Source organism: Rhinopithecus roxellana, chromosome 2, assembly GCF_007565055.1.
Source record: "Rhinopithecus roxellana isolate Shanxi Qingling chromosome 2, ASM756505v1, whole genome shotgun sequence".
NCBI lineage: Eukaryota > Metazoa > Chordata > Mammalia > Primates > Cercopithecidae > Rhinopithecus > Rhinopithecus roxellana.
The window spans coordinates 64,353,690-64,380,880 of NC_044550.1; the positions used below are offsets into that span (position 1 = coordinate 64,353,690).

At 35.0% G+C, this 27,191-nt stretch overlaps 1 protein-coding gene across 2 annotated transcripts in view; it reads left to right on the forward strand.

Annotated features, from left to right (window-relative positions):
- The window catches only part of HSPA4L (heat shock protein family A (Hsp70) member 4 like), a 56,270-nt gene extending 36,433 nt beyond the window's left edge, over nucleotides 1–19,837 (forward strand). The window contains exons 13-19 of one of the 2 annotated variants that reach the window (XM_010375040.2): nucleotides 3,945–4,043; nucleotides 6,313–6,450; nucleotides 8,616–8,741; nucleotides 9,364–9,471; nucleotides 13,125–13,244; nucleotides 16,375–16,536; nucleotides 18,446–19,837. In XM_010375040.2, the coding sequence (XP_010373342.1) occupies nucleotides 3,945–4,043; nucleotides 6,313–6,450; nucleotides 8,616–8,741; nucleotides 9,364–9,471; nucleotides 13,125–13,244; nucleotides 16,375–16,536; nucleotides 18,446–18,637 (945 nt within the window). In that variant the 3' untranslated portion in view covers nucleotides 18,638–19,837. The remainder of the gene's footprint in view (nucleotides 1–3,944; nucleotides 4,044–6,312; nucleotides 6,451–8,615; nucleotides 8,742–9,363; nucleotides 9,472–13,124; nucleotides 13,245–16,374; nucleotides 16,537–18,445) is intronic. The other variant, XM_010375041.2, reaches the window with a different exon arrangement.
- The last annotated feature ends 7,354 nt before the right edge of the window (nucleotides 19,838–27,191 follow it).

A 27,191-nucleotide genomic window follows, 5' to 3' on the forward strand; every position in this document is an offset into this window, starting at 1 on the left:
TTTTTTTTTTTTTTTTTGAGCCACCATGCCCAGCCTAAATCTTTTGAATCCCTACCACAGCTAATATAATAAATATTGAATAAATTGTAATTTCTTTCCTTTTCCTTGCTAATAAAAGCAATGATGCTGAATACACTGTGTTGAAAATATTCTGTGCACTTTTTTCTTTTTTTCTTTTTTTTTTTTGAGACGGAGTCTCACTCTGTCGCCCAGGGTGGAGTGCAGTTGTGCAATCTCGGCTCATTGCAACCTCTACCTCCCAGGTTCAAGCAGTTCTCCTGCCTCACCCTTCTAGTAGCTAGGATTACAGGCACATGCCACCACGCCTGGCTAATTTTTGTATTTTTAGTAGAGATGGGATTTCACCATGTTGGTCAGGCTGGTCTCAAATTCCTGACCTTGTAATCCGCCAGCCTCTACCCCCCACAGTGCTGGGATTACAGGTGTGAACCACCACGCCCGGCCTGTGCACTTTCTTAATGGTTTTCTGTAGGATTTTTGTCTTTAATTCTGTATTTGGAAGTTTAAAGACTTAAATACCATTATAAAGTAGTCTCCCCTTCCCCTCAAAAAAGTAAACCAATTCAAAGACTCTGGAAGCTAATTGTTTAAGTTTCAAGGGGTGGGGAATAATAAGGTAATAAGTTCTTCTTTTTACTCTATCCTAGCTGATGGTATTGCTGGCTCCGAGGTAGATAAAGAGGCCCAGACATAAACCAATGAACATCAGCAGGAGCCTTTTTTTTCCTATGAGGATCAGTTTGTGAAAGATTATTTTATATGTGTTATTTTCTAATTCAAAATTAAAATAGCATTGATTTTCCTGAAAAATCACAATAGAGCTTGCTGACTTCAATATAATGATGTGTGAGAAAATTGACCCCTCTCTTGTAGGTATAATTTAATACAGGGGTATATTAAATTACATCAAGCCCTGGATACTTACTAAGAAATTACCACATCAGGCTCCAGGTACTTACTAAGAAATTACTACATCAAGCCCCGGGTACTTTGGTTTGTGCCTATAGTTACAGCTACTCAGGATGCTGAGGCCAGAGTTTGAGTCCATCCTGGACAACATAGTCCTCAAGAAAAACAAAAATTATCACATCTTAAACTATATCACAAAACCCAGGGATCAAAGAAACTATATGCTATTCATCTTACTAATGTACCACAGTTTGACTATTTCCCAGTTGTTGACCATTTGGGTTCTTTATCTTTTTATCTACTTCTATTTATTTAATTCAAAATATTTGATTATGTGTAGCCAGGACTCTTCTGTGCACTAGGGATACAGTGATTAAACAAGATTGAAAAGGTTGCCACCCATCTGTAACCTACAGTCTAGTGGGAGAAGACAGGCATGAAGCAAAAAGATAGCATATAAACATAAAGGAAATGGGATGTGTAGTGGGAATTATGTGATAGTGATGAGGAAACCACTTAGGAAGAAATGGGTAAGCTAGTCTGAAGGATGCAAAAGGCAGTTTAAGGGTAAGGAGTAGGTAGGTAGTTGTCCAGGCAGAGTGAATAACAACAAATAGAAAGGTACTGAGACAGGAAGGCCTTCATTTTTGTTGTTGTAACAAATAGAAGAGTTGTTGGTGTATAGGATATAGGTGTGGAGAATGGGGGAATAGCCGGAAAAAAAAAAGTGAAATTGAGAGGGCAAATCAAGCAACAAATCGGGTAAAACCTTACAGTTCATGATAGTATCTAGATTTGTTTCTTAAGTGCTTTATGTTTATTTGACAAATAGCTGTGAGTACCTAAAATGTGTCCTTGGCCATAGCAGCAAACAGAAAGATGGTTTCAACTCTCATGGAGTTTAAAATCTGTCAGGGAAGCCAGAGTCTAGAGGCACTTCCATTAATTATTCCACTATTGATAATATTTCTATAAACATTTTTAAATCATTTCAAAGAATTAACAGTTTATTAGCATTTCATATCCATTTTAAGATGTGTAATTTTCTGCTTTTAAATGTATCTTAATGAGTCTTGCAAATGATAACATCTTATATTTGCTGTTGACCATCGCAATAGTCATGAGATACTTCTCATCACCTGTGCATCTGTTAACTCGGTTGAAATTCCTAGTGGCATGACTAGGTAGTTGGCAACCTCTTGACATTTTAGTGAACAAACCATTTAAGGAGCATTCAAGGAAGGAATATGAGTCCTGGTTGTTTGAAAACAGGTTGTGATAAAGATACAGTCATAAATCTTTGTAGAATAGGTATTAGTGACTTATAAGAAAACACTAGAGACCATATTAGAGCAACTTTTAAACAAATGCTGGGTCATTTATACTCCTGATGACACGTAGAATGATATTGTATAGAAATATACATTAACAACTGGATTAAGTGATTCAGAAGAGTTGGATTCTGAATGTGAAGAAATTTTAGAAATAACTACTTAATCTGGTTTATTTTCCTTTTCTCTATGAGAGATACAAATATATAAACAATGGAAGAGCTCTTTCAATAAATATAAAAATTCTAAGTGATAAGGCATTTTTTAGCATTTTTTTCTGAGTAATACAAAAATTAGAGTTAATAACTCAACACTTTATCACTTTTTTCACTTATCTTACCTATCAACAGGGTTAGGGAGGTTGTAAGGTGGGGGAGGGCAGTTGAAATATCAGAAATAATTGATTTCTTTTTTCTTTTTTTTTTTGAGACGAAGTCTTGCTCTGTCACCCAGGCTGGAGTGCAGTGGCATGATCTCAGCTCACTGTAACCTCCACCTCCCAGGTTCAAGCAATTCTCCTGCCTCAGCCTCCTGAGTAGCTGGGATTACAGGCACACGCCACCACGCCCGGCTAATTTTTGTATTTTTAGTAGAGACGGGGTTTCACCATGTTGGTCAGGCTGGTCTCAAAACTCCTGACCTCGTGATCCGCCTGCCTCAGCCTCCCAAAGAATAATTGACCTTTTAACTACAAAAAAAAAAAAAAATTAGCTCCTCTTTGGCAGAAATAAACTTTTATTCAAGATAGCTTTCCGGGTATTACAGATTTGCTTAATTCTAGATGTAGTTGAAGACCTAAATTATGCTGATTCCTACATTTCAAGCTTTCTTCAGGAGAATAGTGACAGATAGGATTAAGAAGGTGACCAAAAAAATCTATTATATATATGGGATTATTTGCCAAGTGGAGAGTTCATTTGGGAGATTTTATTGGTAGAAAGTTTGGTTTTTAGACATAAAAAGAAAATCTTAAAAGTATACCTTTTAATAATTTAGAAACACCCACTTTGAGTTTTGATTAATTTGATTAATTTTCATTAATTTATATCAAAACTCAGTGGGTATTTCTAATTATTTTACATTTTACAATTTAAAGATATAGTATTGTATTTGTGTAATTCATAGATTTTGGATATTTTTCATTTTATTTTCTTGTGTTACTTATAAACATTTTTCATATCAAGTTGAGTGTTCTCTTTTTTATTTATTTTTATTATAACTTTAAGTTCTGGGATATATGTGCAGAACATGCGGGTTTGTTACATAGGTATACACGTGCCATGGTGCTTTGCTGCACCCATCAACCCGTCATCTACATTAGGTATTTCTCCTAATGCTATCCCTCCCCTAGCCCCCAACCCTTGAGTGTTCTCTTTTTTTTTGTAAGCTTTTGTGAATCTTTATTTGTAAATTTGAATTGAGAACAATTTTCCATGTGTTTTGCAATTACTTAGCCATAAACAAATCAAACAAGATTTATCCGATAGCATCAAATAGATCTTTCCACTTTACTTACCTGTTAATCTGTTTATTTGTAGCAATTCTCGTTTGAAAAATGAGCTTCTACTTAACTGTTTCTACATTTTACTTTTCAAAACAAGCTTGAACTCCAAGATGCAGTTTACATTTTTAAAACAAAAAAAAGACACTGCATAAATTATCAGTTACGTATTTTCTTTCTAGGATAAAATGCAGGTTGACCAAGAAGAAGGAGGGCATCAAAAATGTCATGCGGAACACACCCCAGAAGAGGAAATTGATCATACAGGAGCCAAAACAAAGGTGTGGTTTACTTTTTCTATAGTTGTGTCTTTTTGAAATTGGTATTTTGAATTATTGTATTTTATGATGCTTTCTTTTAATGCAGTTGATATTTTTGATCTTATAACTGTGAGAAAGTATAGAAAGCTGATAGCCGGAATAAGTATGCTTTAATGATTTATTAAGAGTTGTGTTTTTCTGCATGTTCTCACTCATAGGTGGGAACTGAACAATGAGATTACTTGGACTCGGGAAGGGGAACATCACACACCGGGGCCTATCACGGGGAGGGGGGAGGAGGGAGGGATTGCATTGGGGAGTTATACATGATATAAATGATGAATTGATGGGTGCTGACGAGTTGATAGGTGCAGCACACCAACATGGCACAAGTATACGTATGTAACAAACCTGCACGTTATGCACATGTACCCTAGAACTTAAAGTATAATAAAAAAAAAAAAAGAGTTGTGTTTTTAAAAAATGAACCCTAACAACATCAGCAAAATTACCTTTTTTGGTAGGAAAAAAGATATATTTTTCATTAACTTTTTTTTCCATCTCATTTGAACACATGTACACATAGAGGGGAACAACAAACATTGACGCTTACTGGAGAGTGAAGGGTGGAGGATGGGAGGGAGAGGATCCCTCCCCTTAACAGGTACTAGGCTTAATACCTGGGTGGTGAAATAATCTGTACAACAAGCCCCTGTGACATGAGTTTACCTATATAACTTGCACGTGTGCCCTTGAACTTATTAAAAAAAAAAAAGGAAATTTTATCAAAGAACCCAACAATAAAATTGCCTAAATCTTTACCTTATTTCCTTAATTCATTATTTCTCATGCTTCACCAATAACTGCATTGTATTTCTAAAGTATGAATACATAAGTTAAAATTTTAACTTTAAGTGAAAAAAATCATTTCAGAAAAATGAGATGGAATAAGCTATATGAGGAAAACTTATATTAGCTGTACTCTATCTCAGAATTAACCACTCTAAGTATATCATAAAATATTTTTCTATGTGCAAAAATTAATACTTTCAGAAATAAAATGTTAAAGGATAAATGATTTATTGAGAGTAATTATTTTTGTAAGACAGCTATTGCCAGTAAGACAGAAGGGAGAGACCTGGCCGCAATCACCCAGATGAATGTGGTTATAACTCTTAAGCTGTCATCTTCAACAGATTTTTCTAACCTGCATAGAACTTAATCTATGCAGGTTAGCCAAATAGATTCATTTCTCAGAGATTATAAAGATTTAATTTTAAATCTTATATTCTAAAGTTATTTAAAACCTGGAAACTTTTTTTCTGGCATTTTTCAAAATTTTAATTGTTGAACAGCTTTATTGAGATTTAGTTTACGTATCATTCAATTCATCCAATTAGGTGTACAGTTTTTAGTATATTCAGTTGTGCAACCATCATCACAATTTTAAAACATTTTCATCATCCCAAAGAGAGGCCTTGTATCTATTAACAGTGACTTCCCATTTCCCTTCAACCCTCTCCCTGCCAGCCATAGGGAATAGGCAATAGATTTGCCTATTGTGAACATTTCAAATACATATAGTTATACAGTATGTGCTTATTTGTGACTGGCTTCTTTCACCAAACATAATGTTTTCAGGGTTCATCCAGGTTGTAGGAAATATCACTATTCCTTTTTATGGCTGAATAATATGACATTGTATGAATACATACCACATTTTATTTAGCCATCTATCAATTGATAGACATTTGGGTTATTTTCACTTTTTTACTATTATGAATAATGCTGTTATGAACAATCATGTACAGGTTTCGCAGGGGTGTGTATTTTCATTTTTCTTGGGCATATACCTAGGAATGGAATTGCTGGGTCATAATTGTTTAACATTTTTGTTAACATTGTTTTGTTAATATTTAACATTTTGAGGAACTTCCCAACGGTTTTCCAGAATGGCTGCAACATTTTACAGTCCTGCAAACAATGTAGGAGGGGTTGCAGTTTCCCCACATCCTCACCAACACTTATTATTTTATTTTTTTTATTATAGCCACCGTAATGAGTGAGAAGTAGCTACTCGTTTTAGTTTTGCTTTGCATTTCCAACCCAATATTTTTAATATAGAAACTAGGATTTAACATACCCAGACTACAAAATACCATCAGTCTTAAGGTAGTACTTTAAAATAAATATAACAGATCATAATCGTTTTGATTTTACTTTCTGTTTTACCTCTTAAATCTATTTTTAAGCTAATTTTAGAAATTTATACTCTCTTTCGGATTTGCAGTCAGCTGTCTCAGACAAACAAGACCGATTAAATCAGACACTTAAAAAAGGAAAAGTCAAAAGTATTGATCTACCGATCCAGAGTAGCCTATGTAGACAACTGGGCCAAGATCTTCTCAACAGCTACATTGAAAATGAAGTATGTAAATCTGAGTTGATGTTGAAATAGGTGGTAATTTATTCTGATATTTTGTAGAAGTCAATGATTATCTCCAAAATTTAGGGCACTAGTTTGTAACTCCTAAGGAATTATATTAAGTAAATTACTAAACTGCTTTATTTTTTACAAAATACCCAGCTGTATTAATGCCTTATGCACTGTGTAGCTTTCATCTTAGTTGCGTGAAAAACATGTATTGCCTCCTCTATAGGGAAAGACTTCTGAAATTGATTCTTCCTTTTATCCTGTCTTTAACAATGACACCCAGCAGACAACATATGGGAAAATATTAGCTGCTCCCCTCTTCTCCTGTGTTGTCCTTAAAGATTATATCTCTATTCAAAATGTTTTCTGATATCCATTAAATATTTTTTTAAAAATCTTTGTCATTCTTGACATTTTCTTACATGTTCTTTTCTATTTACATGTTTAAGTAACAGTCTGTAGAGGAAATGAGTGTTGTTTCTTTACCAGTATCTGTGTAAGAAGTAATTTATATTTTGTAAGTTTGCATTTAAGCGGTAGTTCCTAATTTTTACAAGCTTGGCCTGCATTAAAAGGTCAGTCTTCTGACTTTACAATGCTTGCTTTTGTAGTACCTACCTATATCATCTATTCATTAATTGTTAACGGCTGCATTTTATGTGAAGCAAGCATTCCTGGAGATCCTGAATAATTTGGAATTTGTGTGTCTTGAGAAAAACTTTCCCAAAGGAATGAATTGTAGGGAAGCACGGTTATAGCAAATTTTGTATATAAAATGAGATTTTCTTAACTTTTGAATGTCTCATTTTCAGTTCACAAATGTGAATGCCTGGTAGTTTATAAAGGGATTCTTATATTTACATGTGTTTTTATTAAAGTGAAAATTTTGCTCAAGTATTAGAATCTTCAGGTTATTTCTTTGCTTTTGTTCATCATAAACTAACATCTATAAATACTTTATACCCTCAAACCTATGAAGTGTAGGTTCTGTTAGAGAACTACATTTTACAGGTGAGGAAACTGAGACACAAGTAGATTAAATCACCCAGGATCAGAAATACCCTTTAGATTTGGATCCAGGTGATTGTTCTCCAAAGCTCAATATCACAACAACTATACCATATTCACCCCCGCAAGGCTTTTATTCAGTACCAGGTATGTGTCAAACATTTAACTAAATATTTGACATGAATTCTGTCAACCTTATTAGCAGCCCTATGAGTTAGATGGAATTATGCCGTCTGTTTTAGCATAAGAAAACTTATGTTTAAATGATTTTTCTGCTATCTCAAGATAGTGAATAGGGAACCTAGGATTTTAACCTGAGTATGTAGAATGACATAGGCTATCTTTTCTTTTGTTTTTTAACAGCTTTATTGAGATACATGAGATCATAACCCATTTAAAGTATACAATCCAGTGGTTTTTGGTATACTACATTAAATTTTTACATGAAATTTGCTATTATAACCATTTTTAGTTGTGTAATTCAGTGACTTTAATTACATTCACTGTATTGTGCATCCATCACCACTGTCTGTTTTCAAAACAATTCCATCACCCCAAACGTAAACTCTATAATAACTTGCTTTCCTCCCTTCTCCCAGTCCCCTAATTTCTGTCTTTGTGAATTGCCTAGTTATCCATAGATAAGAATCATGTTAAGTGGGATTATACAATGCTTGTCCTTTTGTGTCTGGCTTATTTGGCATAATGACTTCAAGATTCACCTTGTTTCAGCACGTATCATAACTTCATTTCTTCTTAAAATGAAATAAAATACTACATTGCGTTTATATACTTTTTTAATTCGTTCATCTATTAGTGCGCATTTGGATTGTTTTTACTTTTTGGCTATTGTGAATAATGCTGCAGTGAACATTGACATACAAATATCTGTTCAAGTCTCTGCTAGGAGTGAAATTGAAATTCTGCACTTAGCATTTTGAGGGACAGCCAAAACGTTTTCCATAGTGGCTGCAGCATTTTACATTCCTCTCAGCAGTGTACAAGGGTTTCACTTTCTCCACATCCTCATGAATACTTATTTTTTTATTGTAATCATCCTAGTGAGTGTGAAGTGGTATCTCATTGTGGTTTTGATTTCTGTTTCCCTAACGCGTATTCTTATGACAACTAATCTGAAGCTTTTTGAATAGGGGAAGATGATTATGCAAGATAAGTTAGAGAAAGAAAGAAATGATGCTAAGAATGCCGTTGAAGAATATGTATATGATTTTAGAGACAGGCTGGGCACTGTCTATGAAAAATTCATCACTCCAGAAGTAAGTCTAAATTCTGTAATTTTTGTGAGGACTATTTAAATGTTTACTTGAGAATGCGAGTACAAATTACATAAATAAATGTACCAAATGTTGTTATTGTTGCCAATCTTGGGCCCAACTGGGGAAAGTTCTTAGTTATTTTTGCAAGTTGCAGAAGTATGGTTAAAAACATATTTTTGAATAAGAAGTTAGAAAATTTTGAAATTTAATATTTTATACTTGAAAAACATTCTGTCCTTCCATAATTTTCACTTTTTATTTATTTATTTATTTATTTGAGACAGCATCTAGCTCTGTCGCCCAGGCTGGAGTGCAGTGTCATGATTTCAGCTCACTGCAACCTCTACTTCCCAGGCTCAAGCAATCCTCTCACCTCACCCTCACAAATAGATGGGAATACAGGCACGTGCCATCATGCCTGGCTAATTTTTTAATTTGTTGTAGAAACATGATTTTGCCATATCACCCAGGCTGGTCTCTTGGTTCTGGGCTCAAGCAATCCTCCCACCTTGGCCTTTCAAAGAGTTGGGATTACAGGCATGAGGCACTGCACTGGGCCCAATGATGACTTTTATTTCTTAGGAAAGTATTTTTAATTAGTGTCTCTCAAATATATTACTAGGACATGAATAAACTGTCTGTAATATTGGAAGACACAGAAAATTGGCTTTATGAAGACGGAGAGGACCAACCTAAACAAGTGTATGTGGATAAGCTTCAAGAACTAAAGGTACATTTTTTAAAGTCCATGTTAGTGTAAATCAGTAATTTTTTCTAAAAATTAGGATGTAAGAGCACAGTGTATGTTCTATTAATTTTTAATTTTTTAATTGAGGGGAAAATTGTATATATGGTGTACGACATGATGTTTTGATTATGCACACATCGTAGAATGGCTAAGTCAAACTATTTAACAAATGAGTTACCTCACATATGTTTCTTTGGGAGGGGAACACTTAAAATCTACTCTCTCAAGCAATTTTCGAATGTACAGTATATTGTTATGTATATATGTACAATAGATCTCTTGGACTTACTTCTCTTGTCTAATTGAAATGTTGCGTCCTTTGACCAATAGCTCTCCATCATACTACCTGATAACCACCAATTCTACTATCTGCTTCTAAGAGTTTACCTTTTTTAGAGTCAACCTTTGAGATCATACAGTGTTTGTCTTTTTGTGCCTGGCTTATTTCACTTAGCATAATGTCCTCCAGGTTCATCTAAATTGTCTCAAATGACAGGATCTACTTCTTTTTAAGGCTGAATAGTATTCCACTGTATATGCATACCACATCTTCTTTATCCATCATTTAATTGATGGACACTTACATTGATTCTGTATTTTGGCTATTGTGAATAATGCTGCAGTGAACATGGAGTGCAGATATCTCTTTGGCATACTGATTTTATTTTCTTTGGATATATACACAGTAGTGAGATTGCTGGATCTGTATGTTTTTAGTAAGTACATGAAAAATTACTAAATCAGAAATGTATAAGAGGAAATGTTCTAATTTTAAAAGCATTTTGAGAGGCAAGCAATGCTACATAATTGAAATCAGATATTGTGTAGTCATAATGTCGAAATATAAATGTTTATAGATGATCAGTGTTATTTTTGCACAAGTTATATATTACTGGCATGTCTTTAAGAAGTAATACATATATAATCTTGACCCTTTCTTATCCATTAAGGGAGTCATCCTCTTCCCCTGCTCCTCTGACTCTTAACTGTCTGATGTTAGGGAGTAATACTACAGTGGCCTGTTGTATTTTCACAGTGTAGCTCATGGGGATACCTGACCAGCCAAGGACTTAAAAAATAGTACCACTGCTCTTGAATTTTAACGTTCTTTCACAAATAAGGAGACTTGGCCACAAAATCTCCATTTTTAGGTCAGTGGTGTTATTTTAGGGAAAGACCACTGTTGACTCCTTTCTCCATACTTGCTACCAAATCTGGAAAAAATACCTTAAAAGATTAAAAGTTTATATTGGGCTGGGCGCTGTGGCTCACACCTGTAATCCCAGCACTTTGGGAGGTCGAGGCGGGCAGATGACAAAGTCAGGAGATCGAGACCATCCTGGCTAACACGGTGAAACCCCGTCTCTACCAAAAAAAAAAAGAAAATACAAAAAATTAGCCGGGCATGGTGGCGGGCACCTGTTGTCCCAGCTACTCGGGAGACTGAGGCAGGAGAATGGCGTGAACCCGGGAGGGAGCTTGCAGTGAGCTGAGATTGCGCCACTGCCCTCCAGCCTAGGCGACAGAGCGAGACTCCATCTCAAAAAAAAAAAGTCTATATTGGAAGGATGGAGGAAATTTTCATTCCTTCCTTCTTAGTATGGATCATAGCAGTTCTTTAATGTGCGTATGAATTACCTGGGTGCTTACTGAAATGGAAATTTTGATTCAGTAGATACAAGGTGGACCCACTTTTAACAAGCTTCCAAGTGATGCTGATGTTGCTGGTCCCCAACCATTCTTTGAGTAGCAAGGGATTAAATAGATGCTACATGATGGCATTAACAAGGATTTTTAGAATATGGGAAAAGATGGCCCTTTACAACTTGGGACAGGCATGAGGTGGGGGAGGGTGTGCAAAAGAAGTTACTCAACTTAAAAGAAGTTAATATTGTGCAAAAAATTACCTTCGTGCCAACAAATTACTTCCAAAGGAAATAATTAGAAAACCTAAGTTTATGATAGCAAAACTAGGCTTTACCATATCTTCTTGGTGGTTTTTAATCCCTATCTCCCTAAAAGAAACACAAGCCGGCCAGGCACAGTAGCTCACACTTGTAATCCCAGCACTTTGGGAGCCGAGGTGGGTGTATCACCTGAGGTAACGAGTTCCAGACCAGCCTGGCTAACATGGTGAAATCCCATTTCTACTTAGAGTACAAAAAATTAGCCAGGCATGGTGGCATGCACCTGTAATCCCAGCTACTCAGGAGGCTGAGGCAGGAGAATCGCTTGAACCCAGGAGGCAGAGGTTGCAGTGAGCTGAGATCGCATCATTGCACTCCAGCTTCGGCAACAAAAGTGAAACTCCTTCTCAAAAAGAAACACAAGCCAAGCACCTGAGGCCAGTAGAAATAACTGGAAATCCCAGCAGTTCCTATCATGGATTCTTCTGCTTCAAATATATAACTAGCCATAGAAATTAATGTTACAGAAGTTTTCACAAGTTTTACTTTTTCTGTAATGTTGGCAATTTGAGAGGCCAAGGCAGGAGAATCACTTGAAGCCAGGAGTTCAAGACCAGCCTTGAGCAAAAAAGCAAGACCCCATCTCTACAAAAAAATAAATTAGCCAGGCACAGTGGTATGTGCCTGTAGTTCCAGGTTGGGAGGCTGAGGCAGGAGGATCACTTGAACCCAGGAGTTTGAGGCTACAGTAAGCTGTTGCCATTGCACTCCAGCCTAGGTGACACAGCAAGACCCTGTCTTGGAATGGAAAAAGAAAAGAAAAAATGCACTACTTGCTTCCCTTTCAAAAACATTTAAACTATAAAGAGTATGATATGAGTAGACCAAATTTAGTAATGGTATCCTGGAACAGATGATAATAAACTCTGAATAAAGACTGTAGTTCAGTTAATAGTAATGCTCCAGTGGTAGTTTCTTCATTTTGACAAATGTATCCTAAGATGCTAACATTAGGGAAAAGCATAGTGAAGCGTCTGGTGCTTGCTCTCTGTATAATTTCCGTTAACTTTTCTGTAAATCTAAAATTGTTCTAAAATAAGCTGATTTTTATTTAAGTATATAAAGAATTTAAAAGAAAAGTGATTTTATCCTTCTAATGTGCGCCCCTTCCCAAAACTACAGAGTCTGTTTTAACATTTAGAAACTCCTTAATCCAAGACATGTAGGGGAAAAACCTACATATCCTACAGTACTCATTTTACTGATTAAATATACAAATAATATTTAGTTGATAATAATTATCAGTCCCAGTAATTATGTTGTACATAGAGGGTTATATTATGATTTTGAGTATTTGATATCAACTTTCAAATCTACAAATTCTGCATGCAGTATAGTTTTTATGGTTTTCTTATTTTAATAGTTCTACAAAGTTTTAACACCCAGCTTTTAAGGAATTAAAGTTTTGATTGAGATGTTGGATTGGAGAAGCTAAGAAGTAATCTTAATGAGTGAGAAAGAGAGATAAGGTGTGAGGAAGGCATCCGTGTGTAGGATTGAGGAAGTAGCTACTGGAACTCGCTTCCATATAGGAAAATAAGAGGGGACATATTTTTATATGTCCATCTTTTCTTTCTATTTATCATCCTATAAGGGCCCTATAAAAGTTTTCTGTTAAAACTCAAATAATAACAATTTTTCTTCTTTAAAAATTTCTCATGTTAACAGAAATATGGCCAGCCTATTCAAATGAAGTACATGGAGCATGAAGAGAGACCAAAAGCCTTAAATGACTTGGGAAAAAAGATCCAACTTGTCATGAAAGTGATAGAGGCTTATAGAAACAAGGTATTGAATTCATAAAGCCAATTGTTGATGATGGCATGTGGATGGTACATAGAATGGGGCAAATCTAAAAGTTCTCAGCTATAAAGCTATAGCAGTTGTAGCTATCAAATTCCAGAGACTTTGTGTACCAAATTTAAAACTTACTTTTTTCTGAAGAATTTCACTTAAGGATTCTGATACATTTGAAATACAGTGAAGGTACGAAGCTTTCATCTTTTAGAATTTCCTGAAACTACATTATAAAATAACCCAGTGACCAAATCCATTGTTTTCTTAGCGATTTCATTTTTATGTTTTTTATGTAGTGAAAAAGAGGACCTCTTTGACTTTTTTTTAAATTATGGGCCTCTTTGAGACTGGACTCTGCTAGCCATTATTTTGTTTCTTGGCTCATTTTTCTTTTAGTTGCTTTTTGTCCTCCAGTCCATTAGTCATCCATAATCTCCTGTATGCTTTATTCTTTTGTAAACATATTGAAATCTATTTAACCTTAATCTTTCCACTGTCTTTAAGTCTCAAATATGTAGTTATACACATGATATTTCCATTTAGATATAACCATAAAATTTGAGAAAATTAAGCTTATTGTTTTGTTTCCTCTAAATCAGTAGTTATCAGACTTTTTTTTAAGACAAACAATATTTTAGGCTTTACAGTTTTTACTGTGTCTATACAGCTATTCATATCTGCCATTGTAGCACAAAAGTACCATAGACAATATGCAAACTAATGGACATGGCTGTGTTCCCAAAAACTTTATTTAAAAAATCATAAGCAGTGGCTGGATTTAGCTGATGGTACAAGTTTTTTGATCCCTACTCTAAGGAAATATTCTCTGTAATCCCTAGTTTTTGTCATTGATGTTAAACGTGCATTAGTAGGAAGAAGAGACTAGCACCAGAAATATTCAAACATGTGAAAATAGCTTACATTTATTGAGCACGTCATGAATTTTAAGTATTTTATGTAGATTATCTCACCAGTATGTATCCTATACAAAGTTAATGTTATTATTTTACAACTAAGAAAACAGAAATGCTTAAGCAACTTACTGAGGTTTACCCAAGTAGTTAATGGTGGAATCAACATTCAAACCTAACCAGTCTGACATCAACATACAAATTCTCAGCAACTGTATTGCTTTCCACTACACAAAATGGAAAAGAGTTACTTATTTTAGAAATAAGAGATTTTTGAGTTTCGTGAAACAAAAACTGCAGTCCAGCAAACCTAAAGGAAAAATTCAGATATTGATTGTAAATATGCCTGTTAATATCACTGTTCAAATTGTTCTTATAGGCACAGATAGAATGTAAGGATAATGAAAAAGTAAGAAAGAAGAAACAACCCAATGAAAACACCAAGAATATGTTACATCTGGTGTAATTACTAGTGGCACAGTGCTCCCCAGGCTGTAGCTCTCTTCTTCAATATACAGGTTTAAGATATAATCCCACACAAGGCAGGACTTCACTTTTGCTCAAACATTTGAGTTTTTATTATGTGCTAGGCTATTTTCTAGGTGATCGAACTATAGTGTCAAAACATTGAACTTGTTTTTAATATGCTTCAATAGTGAAAGGTGGACAATAAATTACTGTAAGTTATATCAGATAGTAATAAAAAGCTGAAGAAAAAGTAAAGGACTGCCAGAGTTGGAAGAGGTTTGTCAGAAGGGTGTACTAATAAGGTGATACACATGTTAGGAGAGAAATGAAGAAGTGAAAACTCAAAGATGTGTGATAACTGGAAGAGAAATGTTCTAGACAAAGAATAGCAGTTGCAAAACACCAAGGGGAGAACATGTTAGAGGAACAGCAAGGTCAATGTGGTTGAAGATAGCGGTAAGTGTGGCAGTTGCCAGATCATAAATGGGTCTTGTTGGCCCTTGTTAAAGTTTGGATTTTACTCTGAGATAGGAAGCTGTTGGAGGTTTTTGAGCACAGGAGTAATAACATTTGGCTTTTTATTTTTAAGGATCTGGAGGCAGAGAGACAGATTAAGACATTATTAGAATAATACCAGCAAGAAATGGAGGCTCGAACCCAGATAGTAGGGTTGGGGAGCCAAGAAGTGGTCAGATTTTTCCATTTATTTTGAAGGTAGACGCTTTTAAGATTTCCTGATAGATTTGATGTAAATCTATCACAAAGAAGTTGAAAATGACTCCAAGGATTTTGACCTGAAAGAATAAGGTTTCCATTTGCTGAGATGAGGAAAACTGGGAAGAGGAGGTGGGGACATAATCAGGTGTTTGAAACATAAGCATTTTTTTTTTAAAGCATGTGGGTAGAGAGATGAATGAGGATGAACTGGCAAAAGAAACTTAAAAAGTGATCCATGACATAGGAAGAAATTCAAGAAAATGTGGCGACCTAGAAACTGAGTCAGATGATTGATGCATAATTTCTGATCATACAAGCAGAAAGAGGACTTGGGTATCTGAGGGAACTTTATGGGTTTTTTGTTTGTTTGGGTTTTTTTTTTCTTCATATATATAGCTTTATGGTTTTAAAAATGGCATCACCATCCTCCTACTTCTTTGACTTTGGAGTGTTCTTACATTCTCTTTCCCTTTATATTCTGTGTCCAAACTGTAATCCATCAGGAGATTCTCTTTCTATATGTTCATTGCCATTTCTTTCTGATTCTATCACTACTAAACCATGACTACTTGGTTGTCTATTATATGTGACAACTGCAGTTTCTCTTTTTCAGAATTTTGTCATTTTTCTAATCAAGAATTTAACATACTTTTCTGTTATATATTCATCATTTTGTGTCTAGTTTGCTGTATGCCTTGTTCACCTTATTTCTCCTTTACACATTCCATTTCGTTGCAGCTTCTTTCCTGGCTAAGTGCTTTCTCCATGAGTATTCCTTAGTAGTCACTCTTTCCCAAACCTGATTTCTTCAGAGAACCTTTCCTTTTTAAACTCACACTGATTTTATCTTTTATCCCATTCTCTTCAGTTCTGTGTTATTTGTATGTGGTTTCTTCAGATGAATACATTTAAGGTATACAGTCAATAAGAGTAAATTTTTAAAGTAGAAATTATTAATAAACTGGTGCTACCTGAAAAATCGTTACATGCAGTCAAGTTTTTTTTTTTTTTTTTTTTTTAAATAGGATGAAAAATATGACCATCTGGATCCTGCTGAAATGGAAAAGGTTGAAAAATATATCAGTGATGCCATGAGTTGGCTGAATAGTAAGATGAATGCACAAAATAAACTAAGTCTCACTCAAGATCCTGTGGTAAAAGTTTCAGAAATAGTAGCAAAGTCAAAGGTAAGAAGTTTACGAAATTGCCTTTTTAATGGTTTCAAGGATTAAAATTTTTTAATGAGATTCATACTTTGGCAAATAATCAACTTGCAGAAGAACTTAGAAGAACAGAAATTTAAGGCTAATTTTTTATTTAGTTAAAAAAAATTAAGATTTTACGTATGGGGTAATTGATTTAATTTGTCATACAAGGCTGGTTTTTAAACTTCAAGAGTAATATAGAATGAAATAAAAGCAATGTGGCAACTTCTGATTAAGTATTTCAGATTTATAGGTTGGATGAGACCTCTAAGTCTTCATTACATAATTTTTCAGTATAAGTCTGTCTTTGACCTAGTTTGAAGTGTATAAATTTTCATGGTAAAATCTTATTCCGAGATAAACTTTTCAATTAAAAAAACACTGCCAATGAAAATGTTGGCCAGGCGTGGTGGCTCATGTCTGTAATCCCAGCACTTTGTGGGGGTTGAGACAGCTCATGTCTGTAATCCCAGCACTTTGTGGGGGTTGAGAAAGGCAGACTGCTTGAACCCAGGAGTTAGAGACCAGCATAAACAACATGGCGAAACCCTGTCTCTACAAAAAATACAAAAATCAGCTGGCGTGGTAGCGCATATCTGTAGTCCCAGCTACTCAGGAGGCTGAGACAGGAGGCTCCCTTGAGCCCAGGAATTTGAGGCAGCAGTGAGCTACAATCGTGCCACTATACTCCAGCTGGGCGACAGAGCAGGACCCTGTCTATTTAAAAAAAAAAAAAAAAAGGCATCTAAATACCTATCACTAGGAAACCAGATCAATAAATTGATGCATCCATACAACACTATGCAGCCATTAAATATAGCATTTTACATATAGAGATATCTATTTAGATATAAAGATACAGTGTATTGCTAAGTTAAATTACAAAACCTAAATAAAATGTATTAATTTGTATAAATATGTGTGCTCATAGATTTGTTTATATGTATGCATATGCCTGAATATACATCTAGAAGGATATCCACCAAAGGTTAATATTGTTTATTTGTAGGAGATGGAATTTCAGGGGATTTTAAAAATATAATTCAGTATGTTTTGGGATATGTGATTTTTTCTTTTTTTAACAAAAGCTGGTATTTTTAATAAATACATAATAAAAATATTTTTATTCTAACAAAGTTTTGCCAAGAAGCTATAATATATATTTTACTCCTAATGAGATGAGATGTGGAGTGTGACAAGAGCAGTTTTCAACTAAAACATTCCCCCTAGGATGTTAATCCCTATATTTCCGTCCCTACCCCAATCTTTGTGACATTGATCTTCAAAGGTTTTTAAATTTGAGTAGTGTTTGTATAGTGTTCTTCTATTTGTATGTAAAAAGCAAGGAAATCGAAGAACATTGTTTCATTTAAATTATTAAGTTGCAATTTACTTTCATGGCACTTTTTCCCTCAACAGAAGAGGCTACTCAGCTATTTTCAAAAAAAAAAAAGTTGTTTGTGTATTTTTATGATTCCATTTGTTAGAATTGTTTTCATATAAATGTTGAAAATTTTCAATTTATGAAATAGGTGTTATTTGATGTCATTCTCATAGCAAAGCATTACACATAATGTAAAGGAAGAATTAAAAATTATTCCTGCCAAAGTAAACTGTATTTGAATTATTATAAAGAAACAAGTTTTAGAAAGGTTAAGTACAAAAAATAATTGTTTAAGATTCAATAATTTTTGACTGCCACAGACATATACTAACAAACAAGGTAAATCTTTCACGAGGCATTTGAAGAAAACGGTTATCTGGCTGAGCTAACACAAATTCAGAAAGGTGGAATTATGTGAAAATTCAGAAAGTTAATGTGGAATTTAGAAAGTTAATGGTAACTTGTTCTGTAATCATTTTAATATAATCAATTTCTTCGTGTCTTTAGGAACTGGATAATTTCTGTAACCCCATCATTTACAAGCCCAAACCAAAAGTAGAAGTTCCTGAAGACAAAGCAAAAGCTAATAGTGAACACAATGGCCCAATGGATGGACAGAGTGGAAATGAAACTAAATCAGATTCAACAAAAGACAGCTCACAGCATACTAAATCCTCCGGAGAGATGGAAGTGGACTAAGTCTTAATTTTACCTTCACATAATTGAAACAGTGCAAGTAACCACGGAGTCCATCTTTTACATCTGGTACACACAACAGATGTTCAGTTGTTCTTAACCTCTTTTTGACATTTGTTTTTTGGAGTAGTTTTGAAAAGTGTTTTATATTGAGTGCACTTCTGTTCATTTCCATTGCTGCTTACATGAAGCTTTAGCCGAATTAGATTTACAAGACAATTTAAGCTTTCCAGATACATTTTATATCAAACATAACAGAATTGATAAATAGCTGGCAACAGTCTACCTTATTCAAAGCTTCTACTGGGATAAACCTCAATTCCTTTATTCAGGAAAGGATACTTTATTGCACTATTGTTGCAGAAGCATAGATTTAATTGCAACTTTATTTTGAAAAACAAATGGAAATTGATGGGGTTGAAAGCTACGGAGGCACTGACCTTTTTCTAGTTATTGTATTGTTACAATTTAAATATTAAAACAAATAAGAGCTTTCTCAACAAATTAGTCCATCTCATTGATGTACCACAGAACTCCAAAGCTTTGCTATCATCACATAAATGAACTAAATCACATGTGAAAGGGAACACACCCAATTTTATGTTAAGGTGAAACCAGCAGTTTGCTTCTTTTATTAGTAATGTGGATCGATGTTTTCTCAGAGTAACTCGTCTTTTTCACTTGAAATTTTTGATCTTGTCCTGAAGACTAGCTGCTGCTAAAACAATGCTAGCCTAAAGACACAGGAGTCTGACAAAATGACCTTCATGTCAAGGGGAAATGCTGTTTATCTACTCAGACATGCATCTGTGATGTTCATAGCCTTGTTTCAGTTATAATAGTTGTCTTGTTTTTTTCTTAAATGATTTTGTTAATAATACCTTAACACAGGGTAGGGAGAAGTGGCACAGTGTATTGCATTATATACATTTATCATTGATTTACCTAATGTTACCTTGTAGATTAAACACTATTAAGTGGTAATACTTGAAAAGGAGCACTTATACCATAAGTCTTAGGAAATAATGTTTGTAATAAACTTAACTATGTTACACATCAACAGGCAAAAATATAGAATGTTACATAGTGTTGTGTGATGTGATTAAATTATAGTTCCTGCTGTTAACATTACCTTTTGAAACCTTGGCTCCAGTTTTGGTGGTGCTTATACAAATTAAATGGGAAAAGGGACTGTAAACTTAAGATGTATTTTAAGGACTTTATCTGTGCTTCATCACCAAACTTGTTCACATTGTTAATTTCTGTCCAGAGACCTGAAACTGTTTAAGTATGGGAACAGACCGAAATGTTTCGACCTACAAGAGACAGACGCATAGACAAGTGTATGAGCCCTTATGTCCTTAATGCCAATCAACTAGATTGACCTAGGTTAAAATTTCAAAAGGTTCATTTTCTCCCAAAGCTAAATCTTTATATTAGGAACAACTAAATATTGACTTAAGTTGTAAAAATTGAGAGTATAATATCTTTAGGGATAGTCATTATTTCTCACAACTAGTTCTCTACGAGAGATTTTGTTTCTACAATGTAGTCGGCACTTAATGGAGAGTATGGAGTAGTGCATTTTGCAGGGATTTTTATTCAGTCTTTTGAGGGGAAGAATCTCTTTTTTGCATTAAAAAATCATATAAACAATATATTTTTAAAACTTCTAGTCTTTAAACTTTCTGTTAATTCTCTTAAAATGAAATAGGTATATCAAATAGGTGATTAAATACATTTTTTAAAAACATAGAGGCTTTTTATTTGTATGTTGAATGTATAGATTCATTTCAGGAAAAGCATGAAGATAATGAAAGCAAATACATAACAATACAAGTAGGGACTTTAGAGCTTTTGTTTGAGTTAAAACATCCACTCACTTGTTTAGGAGCTATGCCTCGGAAACTTCCTGGGAATAAATATGGGAACAACTTTTCTATTAATACATCTAAATTTTCTAGTATATCCTGACATTTTCCATTCCTGCTCTGAAGTCACTTTTAGTTTTGTGTTTTCGTCAGATAGTACCACTAATTTTTGTAATTATATAACACTTAATTTAATAACTTAAATACATCCATATATATATACTTTTTCTACCCAATTACTCAACTTAAAAGATAATTTCAAAAGCAATTTAGCCTTATAATGTATTTATTTAATTCATTAATGAGAGAGAGTGCTCTCTTTAATACAGCTTTGGGTAGACAGTCTAATTCAGTCCAATTTTAATCTACATTAAAATATGCAATGCTAGACAGATTTTCAAAATAAAAAGCTATTATTTCAGAAATTATTTTAAAAGATACATAGTAAAACAATGTTTTCCTATGGTAAGCAAATAAGAATTAAGTTTGTAGGGAATATTTAGAATGATTAATACAAAGTAGTATACTTTGGCTCTGTACTCTTGATAGCCAGTTGTACTGTAATTATAAAAAAAATTGTTAAATAATATAACAGAAGTTTGTGATGTTTTAATTCCTTAGCAGTAATGGAAAATTATTAAGTTTTGGCCAGGCGCCATGGCTAACGCCTGTAATCCTAGCACTTTGGGAGGCCGAGGCAGGTGGATCACCTGAGGTCAGGCGTTCAAGACCAGCCTGGCCAACATGGTAAAAAACCCTGTCTCTACTAAAAATACAAAAAAGTAGCCAGGCATGGTGGCATGTCCCCTGTAATCTCAGCTATCCGGAAAGCTCAGGCAGGAGAATCACCAGGAGACAGAGGCTGCCGTTAGCCAAGATCGTGCCACTGCACTCCAGCCTGGGCAACAGAGCAAGACTCTATCTCAAAAAAAAAAATTTAAGTTTTACAAAAAACTAGAAAGAGCACAGCAAAGAATATGGCTATTGAAATAACAGATAAACTTGATTTTGAAAAGGATAACAAGGCTGGTCACGGTGACTCACACCTGTAATCCTAGCACTTTGGGAGGCTGAGAAGGGAGGATCACTTGAACCCAGGAGTTCAAGACCAGCCTGGGCAACATAGTGAGACCCTATCTCTAGAAAAAATAAAAACTTAGCGAGGCATGGTGGTGCACACCTGTAGTCCCAGCTACTCTGGAGGCTGAGGTGTAGGATCACTTAAGCCTGGGAGGTCAAGGCTGCAATGAGCCATGATCATAGCACTGTACTCCAGCCTGGGCAACAGAGTGAGGCCCTGTCTCAAATACATAAAAGGCGGTGGCTCACACCTGTAATCCCAGCACTTTGGGAGGCTGAGGCGGGTGGATCACGAGGTCAGGAGACTGAGACCATCCTGGCTAACACAATGAAACCCTGTCTCTACTAAAAAATACAAAAGAATTAGCCAGGCATGGTGGCAGGTGCCTGTAGTCCCAGCCACTCAGGAGGCTGAGGCAGGAGAATGGCATGAACCCAGGAGGCGGAGGTTGCAGTGAGCTGATACTGTGCCACTGCACTCCAGCCTGGGCAAGAGAGAAAGACTCCATCTCAATAAATAAATAAATAAATAACAAGACATTTACTAAGAAGAGCTAAAGTAAAGAATTAAAGGTTTCTTATACTTTTTTCCTTTTTTTGGAGGGGGGTTGTCAATTTTTAGTATATTAAGAGCTAAAGGAGAGAAGTAAAGGTTTCTTAGACTTACTTTTTTGGAGGGGGGGGTATCAATTTTTAGTATATTTGGGATTAATTCCATGATAGAAGTCTTTAAAGAGAATTTTGGGGCTCAATAATTTAACAATGTCACTGTTAAAGCACTTAATCCAAATTAGCCCATCTTTAACTGTTTTGAAAAATCTATATTTATTAAAGGCAGTAGACATCTGAATATAGTAATCAAATTATCTGATTTTGGTTTAACCCTAAATACATACAACCATTCCTCCATTTCCATAAATTTGAAAAATAATAAGCCTCTCCCATTAGGATTTTCTGTTTTGTAGTAACTAGTTGGTATTTGATAGTCCACAATTAAAGTCATTGCATTAATTTTACAAATTATAGATTTAGAAATGATTCTTAAGTGATTGGTAAAATATAACTTTCTCAGTTTTTAAAAGTCTACAAAACATTTTTCTAAAAGACAGAGTATGGCTTTGTTATCCAGGCTGGAATGAAATGGTATCATCTCAGCCCACTGCAACCTCTACCACCTGAGTTCAGGCAATTTTTCTGCCTCAACCTCCTGAGTAGCTGGGACTACAGGTGCATGACACCACACCCAGCTAATTTTTGTATTTTTAGTAGAGACAGAGTTTCGCCATGTTGGCCAGGCTGGTCTTGAACTCTTAAGCTCCTGACCTCAGATAATCCACCCACCTCAGACTCCCAAAGTGCTGGGATTACAGGCGTGAGCCACGTACCCGGCCAAAAATTTTTGCTTTTAAAGTTAGTGTTATTTTGTGGTTAATCTTCTAAAGTTTTGAACTGCAAGCAGAATTTGGTTTTTTGATATTTGTATAAACTGTTGATGAGAGGCATAGCTAATTGTACATATCAATATACATTTAAAATCTGGTAACACTGGTTAAATAGCCCTTGATGACTTTTCCTGTGGCATGAGAGGGATATGCTTATAAAGATTAATTCTGATACTATCCTCTTATTAACTACAGTATGTTTTGCAAAAATCAGTCCACTTTGCAAACTAATCTTTGTAAAGCAGTCAGTTTCAGAAGATACTTTTTTATCAAAAAAGATAGCAAGTTTAACATTATACCTTTCGGTTTTTGCCCAACATTTGATTGAATATAAAGTAAGAATATAAAATAATTTTAAGAAGCATATAATTTCTTTTGATAAAAAGTAACAAAAAATTAATGCAGATCAAAGAGCAAGGCTTTTAAACAAGCAAAAAGAAACTTTAGCTGTTTAACTCACATCTCTAATTTAAAATGCATGAAAATTATATTCTTTGTTTTTGTTTTTGTTTTGTTTTGTTTTGGAGACAGTCTCACTCTGTCACCCAGACTGGAGGGCACGATCTCTGCTCACTGCAGCCTCCACCTCCTGCGGTCAAGCGTCAAGCAATTCTCCTTTCTCGGCCTCCCAAGTAGCTGGGATTACAGGCACCCATCACCATGCCCAGCTAATTTTTGTATTTTTAGTAAGATGGGGTTTCACCATGTTGGTCAGGCTGGTTTTGAACTCCTGACTTCAAATGATCTGTCCACGTCCACCTCCCAAAGTGCTGAGATTACAGGCGTGAGCCATGGCACCCGGCCAATGTTCTTTTATATATTCATGTTTTCTAACAAAACAGCTTTGGATTTATAATGCTGCCAGATGTCATTACAATTTTTTTTCTAAATTCAAAGGTAATTATTCCCAACAATAAAAGGGCACCTGGAATTTTCAGAACATTAAAAAACTGAAACCACTTAGAAGAAATGAAGAAACCTAAATGTCTATGGAAGTGATCAGTATTAAGTGGGTGATGGCTCTTTCATCTTCCTTATCCCTAAGGATACTTCTAACATGTTGTTAGAATAAGTATTAAAAGAAAAAGTAGGTTTGCTGAAGGACATTACTAAATGACTTGGTGCTGCTCCCAAGTCAAAGAAACAAAGCTAATTGAAACTGTACATTTGGTTCAGTCAGGCAAGTCAAAATCCATAACAAAAAAAAATTAATAGTATGCTCTTTGCTTTGAAATCTCTAATTTATTGTCATGCCCTAAGTCACAGGATGATTATTAGGAAAATGTCATTGACACCTAAAAATTACCTATCCTGTAAAGAGACTGGTGAAATTCAACATATTTTAAATAATTTAATTGCATTATAGCATATAAACTATAAATAAAAATGATCTTTGTCTTTCTTTTATCTTGCTTTATTTATCCTCTTATCCAATTCTAGACTCTTAAATAATCAGTGTATTTTTCTCAAGTATTTGTTGTTTTTTATTATCCTTTAGATCTTTTTGTTCATGGCTTTTTAAAAATAGTTTCACTGATAATCCAATCACTTGGATAGTTAATTTTATTTTTGTTTCCTTTTTAATACTTATTCTTCCTGTTAAGGGTTTCTTGGCTTTAAATTCGTACTGATAAGCCATGTTATTTGTGTAATTTAATAGTAGCATTCTGGAGTCTGTGTGTGTGTGTGTGTGTGTGTGTGTGTGTGTGTGTGTGTGTGTGTGTAGTATTCTGGCCTTGGAATACTTTAATTCTGGACCAAAAGAGGTCAATTTTGTGAGTATTGCCTATTAAGTAAACAACATCCCTCATTTTTAATCCAAATATCAATTTGACAGAATAACAAGGGTCAGAAATTCAGAATAGCTGTTAAACACCTTTGATTCTTTGCTGCTGTCTGGTTATGTACATGTGTCGTGCATCTTGTTTTTTTAGTTTCCTAAATTTTTTGCTTCTGGGGACTTGAGTGTTTTAAAATGTTCTTAAAATTATATGAATCTACCCAGAATGTAGATGTTAAAATGTAATTAGAGGCCCCGTGCATTGGCTCACGCCTGTAATCCTAGCAGGTGGATTGCTTGAGCTCAGGAGTTTGAGATCAGCCTGGGCAACATGGTGAAACCCCGTCTCTACTAAAAATAGAAAAAATTAGCTGGGTGTGGTGGTGCATGCCTGTAGTCCCAGCTACTCGGAGGCTGAGGCAGGAGAATCACTTGAACCCTGGCAAAACCCCATTTCTACTAAAAATACAAAAAATCAGCCAGGTGTGGTGGCGGGCGCCTGTAGTCCCAGCTACTCAGGAGGCTGAGGCAGGATAATTGCTTGAACCCAGGAGGTGGAGGTTGCAGTGAGCTGAGATCCTGCTACTGCACTCCAACCTTGGGGGACACAGCGAGACTCTGTCTCAAAAAAAAAAAAAAAAAAAAAAAAAAAAAAAAATTAGAAATGGAAATCTAGGTAAAGGAAGCTTTAAAGTGTTGTATTTTTTCCCTGAAATAAACTTTTATGATTTAGTGTCTTGGAAAGAGACTCACATTAAAAGTGGTTTTTATATTTGGTAGGATAAAGCCATTGTTATTTAATACCACAGCAAATAGAAGCAATTTTTAATGAGGTTGCTGAATTGTTTAGTATTCGTAATGTGGCATCCAAGTCATCTTTTCTCTTCTCCAACCATTATTAAAATAACTTGACACTTTGGGAGGCCAAGCTGGGCAGATTACCTGAGGTCAGGAATTTGAGACCAGCCTGGCCAACACAGTGAAACCCCATCTCTACTAAAAGAAAATACAAAAATTAGCCGAGCATGGTGACGTGCACCTGTAATCCCAGCTACTCTGGAGGCTGAGGCAGGAGAATAGCTTGAACCCGGGAGGCGGAGGTTGTGGTGAGCCAAGATCGCGCCACTGCACTCCAGCCTGGGCGACAGAGCAAGACTCCATCTCAAGGAAAAAATAAAAAATAAAATAATTTATGTATGTAATGACTGGCTCTAGTCATTATGGAAAATAACTTTTGGCAGTTTAGTTCCTACTTGTTAACAATTCCTCTTTTTAAGAGAGGTACTACATTTGATTTCTCCATTTCCCAGTTTGTTTTCAATACAAACAGCAACCATTGAAATGCAGAAAATTGTTATCAAGTGATGTTTCTATAAAAATAATTGAGATTCACCTGTAATAGACCCTTTAGCTTTAATGAGCAGACATGAGAATGGTTTATGATCTTAAGCTGGTAACATTCTAGAAATATATATCTGTCATACAATTTTAGTTCACAAACATATCCATAAGAATGTTTACACATGGCAGTATCAAAGCATATAAAATATTTTCTATGTATGTAAATTGCATCTTTATGCTAGTGAACAAAGTAGCAATAAATGTAGTTCATTTTTGGATGGCAGTACACATTGTTAACAATCGTGTAATTATAATAAATATGTCTACCTACTCCTTGAACCATGAATTTAGCACACCTGAGGTTTAATTTTCACCTATTGAACTGTATTGATTTGATGATGGTCTGTGGACAGATCATCAAGTTCATTTACAAAAATTTACTTGGCAATGAGGGTTTTTAAGTAACCTGGCAAAATTTTCAAACCTTCAGATACTATTGATTCTGAAAACTAAAATAGTACTTTGCTAATGTTGGAAGTGTTGTTAGAGAAGAACCCAGGAATAAATGAATTTGAAGACTTTAGAAATTCTCAACAGGCAAAGGGAAGCTTCCTGCCCCAGTGATTCTGATAATAGCTCCTCAGTTTTGAGGATTGCTGTTCCTGATAAAAATGTGTCAAATAGCTTAGCATGCTGGGATAAGAAAATGGCTGAGGTCCCCTGGTCTAGACTGGAGCATTTGGTGCTTAATTTTTTTGTGGTTGGACAACTTGGGAAATTTGAAGGATTTGGATCCTCAAACCAGAAAAGTGTTTATACGCCTATGCACTTTAAACTTTCCAATGAAATGCAAATAAAGTCTAGAAGGCTGAGTGACTGGCAGTTCATTCCTATTTCACTAACTCCTGAATTTGGAAGAAAAAGAGTTTTGCTTTAAATCAAAAACCTGTTCCTAGTGATTAATGAGGTTAAGAGATGGTAACCTTTCAGAGGTGAAGAAGGAATGTCTGTAAGTACCCAATACTGTATCCACAAAATTTTAC